Raw genomic sequence first — 3,405 nt, 5'->3', positions numbered from 1 at the left:
GCCTGGCCCAGTGGGAGGCTGAGGTTGATGGCTATGAGAACATTGTGTTAGCAGAGTTGACCGCGTTAATCCCCTGCCCTGGTTTTGAGGAGAGGGGCTGTGGTCATCAGCTGAGTAAAATGCTGCAGGCTTCCAAATGTTTCCCTGGGACTGTGAGCCTTGCGACTCTTTTACCCAGCATCTCTTGGTCGTCACCACAGTTGGATGAAGTAGATCTTATCACCCCTGCTTTACAGCTGCAGAAACTGAGGTTCAAACAAGTTAAAGAGCTTGTCTCAAGAGCAGTAGCTAGTAAGTAGTGGAGGCAGTACCCCTACTCAGATGTGTGTGACCTCAAAAACCATGATCTGAACCCCCTATGGCAGTTTGCAAGCCCCTATTGCAGCCCATTGCTTTTCCATTTGTTGGATGAAACAAGCTAGATGCACTGACCTCCGTGCTAGGCTCCAAGGCTACCCCGGCCGCCTTGCTTTCATCTCTTTTATAGTGGAAGAACACAGAACTGGGAGTCCTGCAACTCTGGTTTGAGGCTCTTATGGTTTGTGTCTCATTGTCCCCTCAAAGCCTCATGTAAGTCATGGGGTAGATTTCTTGAGTTTGTGATTAACTCAGGATCCACTGGGATTATGGGCGTGAGTGCTGCTGGGATTATGGTGCTATACCCAGCCTGGGGCAGATAGCCTGAATGCAACTTAAGGGAGACAGACTTGCTCTCTGCTGCCATTATTGCTACTCCTCCCTTTTGTTCTTGCTATTTTGCTGCCTTCCCCCACCATGAACTGCTGTCCTCTGCCATGTGGCACTGTGCCGTGGAGCCAGCCGAGTATGGACTGAAACCTCCACAAACTGTGAGCTAAATAAACCTTTCCTTCCTTAATTTGAGGTGTCGAGTATTTCATCTCAGCAATGAGAGAGAAGTAACTGAGACAGAGGCTTGTGTGACTTTGGACCTTGCATCTTGCTTCTCTGAGCTGTACGTTGCTGCAGAATTCTCCACAGGTCGAGGTAAGGGTTGGAAGGCACCATAGGCTGGCCAGTTGCCACTGTTTCCACAGTTCACTTCTCCTGCAGACATGGCGCGCCAACCCACTTGGCTACTGAAACCATTTCCAGTGATCTTGCTCAGTGCTTTGTTCTCCCTGGAGCAGGGAAGTAGTGGTGCCCGACCTGAGCATGTAGCCACCTATGACTTCCTGAGTGGGGCTGTGGGGAGAGGACTCTGTGGAGTCTGAGGTCCCAAGACTTTAGACTTCAAAGGAGGGGAGGGCCCTGTTTGTCACCGTCATGAACTACGCAGGAGGCCACAGGCAGGGTTGGGTCTGCAAAGGCTTCCTGCTGGTTCTGGTGGCCTTGGTCATGGAGTCACAGAATTATAGAGCCTGAGACTACCTGTTGCAACTTTCTTTTTTGTTACAGATGGAGGTAACCAAGATCCACTGTGAGGAAGTGACTTTCGCCTGAGGTTCCCCAGACTTGATGGACAGAGCAGAGCTGAAGGATCTAGAACTTGAATTTTTGGACCTGCCCCCAAGCCTTGGGGAAGGTGAGCACCCCCGCTGAGAATTCTCTGCCGCTCAGAGGTCTCAGGTAAGAAGACAAGTGGCCAGCCATGGCCTCTCCACTGATGAGGCCCTGAGGAAGTGGAGGAAGTCCTAGACAGCCTGCAGTTCTCCGACAAGAGGAACTCCGTGGTCTCTAAAAGTCTGTGACAGGGTTCTTTTAACTCTGACTTTCTTTTAACTTCTGACTTTTAACTCTGACTTGTTCCCTTGCTCTTTTTCCCTCTGCAAAACGGACACTCCCAAAGCCTTCAGTCACCATCCAGGGGATTTTTTTTTCACCACAAAGGGTAATTCCTGTTTCATCCCTGCTGTGACTCAGCTGTGACGTTGAACTATACAAGCCAGACAGAAGATAAGGTCAGCAGAGACCTCTGCTCACCAGAGCAGAGGGCCAGAACCCACCTCCTCTCTCCCCACACACTCCGCGGGGCCAGTCCTCTGGCCGGCCTTGGACCCCAGGATGGCCTCCAGCTCAGCCAGCAGCCCCCGTCCGGCCCCTGATGAGAACGAGTTCCCCTTTGGGTGCCCCCCCACCGTCTGCCAGGACCCGCCAGAGCCCAGGGCCCTCTGCTGTACGGCCTGTCGCCCCGAGAACCTAAGGTGAGGGTGTGAGGAGTGGGCAGGAAGGAGCAGGGAGGGACCACAGGGCGGCCTGCTGCAAATGCCGCTGGCTGTGTGCCTCAGCTTTTGTGTCTGTTCAGCTGTTTTCTGCCTCTCAAAAGTGTTATAAGGCCTGGTAAATAATATTCAAAAAGTCCTTACACTAATGAATATGAACTTTATAGATTACAAAACTTACACAAAATGTATCTCATCCTGTGACCAGGAATCCTTCCTCCTAAAAGGGACAAAGACATAGATAAAATGTATTTTTATGCTTTTTGTTGTTACTTGATTTTGGTTTTTGTTGTTGTTTTGAAAAGTGCTGGGGATTGAACACAGGGCCTTGTACTCTACCACTGAGCTGTGCTCTCAGCCACCTGTATTTAGGTTTAAACTATAAAGGGCTTAGAAATGTGGGGCACCAATAGTGACTTTAGCATCCCACTGTGGCAACTGTTAGGCACCTACTGTGTGCCAAGTCTTCTTTCCTTGTATCCTCAAAACAGGCTGGAGAGGTGGGCAGTGTTACTGTTTTACAGATGAGGACCCTGAGGCCTTCTGGAGAGATGAGGTCAGCCTGCCAGAGGCCAGTTTCTAGCAAATATGCCCTTAAATGGCCATGTGCCACCAATAGGACTTTTGTTTGGGGCATAATAGTTTAAGAAGATGGGAAAAGTGAATCAGGCAAGTGAGAAGTACAACGTGATGATAAAGGGAGAGGTGAGAGGCCAGGGGGAGAGGGGCGAGGTTGGGGGTTGGGTGGCAAGGCCAGGTGGGAGGTGGGGGAACAGAGCTTCACAGCTTGCTGTGGAGTCATCGCAGGCTTTGGGGGGGCTCTCTGGGCCACTCTCCACAGGTGCTGGCCAGAGGACAAAGTGGCCAGGTCAGCAGTGCTCACTGTGGGTCAGAACCACTTGGAGCTTTGTGTTCCACCCAGCAGAATCTGACCCCCTTCCTGAGTGCCTTCAGACCAGGCAGTTCCTGAGGCCCGTTCTCCTTCTAATAGGCCATGGGCATCTGTAGTTACCAAAACAAGGGGTGGTAGCCAAATGCAGTGGTGCACACCTATAACTCCAGCGTTCTTGGAGGCTGAGGCAAGAGGATCACACGTACATGCCCAGTCTGTGTGGATTACCAACTTAGCAAGAGTCTGAGTCTATCTTTAAATTTTAAGAAAGCAACATAGATATAGCTCAGTGCAAAGGCCCTGAGTTCAATCCCCAGTCTACACCAAATAATA

General features: G+C 50.8%; 1 protein-coding gene across 1 annotated transcript in view; it reads left to right on the top strand.

Moving 5' to 3' along the window:
- The first annotated feature begins 1,754 nt into the window (after nt 1–1,754).
- The window catches only part of Traf1 (TNF receptor associated factor 1), a 17,164-nt gene continuing 15,513 nt past the window's right edge, over nt 1,755–3,405 (top strand). Inside the window, exon 1 of the mRNA XM_004641475.2 lies at nt 1,755–2,162. Coding sequence (XP_004641532.1) covers nt 2,023–2,162 — 140 coding nt within the window. The 5' untranslated portion in view covers nt 1,755–2,022. The remainder of the gene's footprint in view (nt 2,163–3,405) is intronic.

The sequence above is a fragment of the Octodon degus genome, unplaced genomic scaffold (assembly GCF_000260255.1).
Source record: "Octodon degus isolate 3935 unplaced genomic scaffold, OctDeg1.0 scaffold00137, whole genome shotgun sequence".
In the NCBI taxonomy this organism is placed as follows: domain Eukaryota; kingdom Metazoa; phylum Chordata; class Mammalia; order Rodentia; family Octodontidae; genus Octodon; species Octodon degus.
Note: the sequence above shows the minus strand (reverse complement) of the source record. Positions and strands in the feature narration are given on the sequence as shown.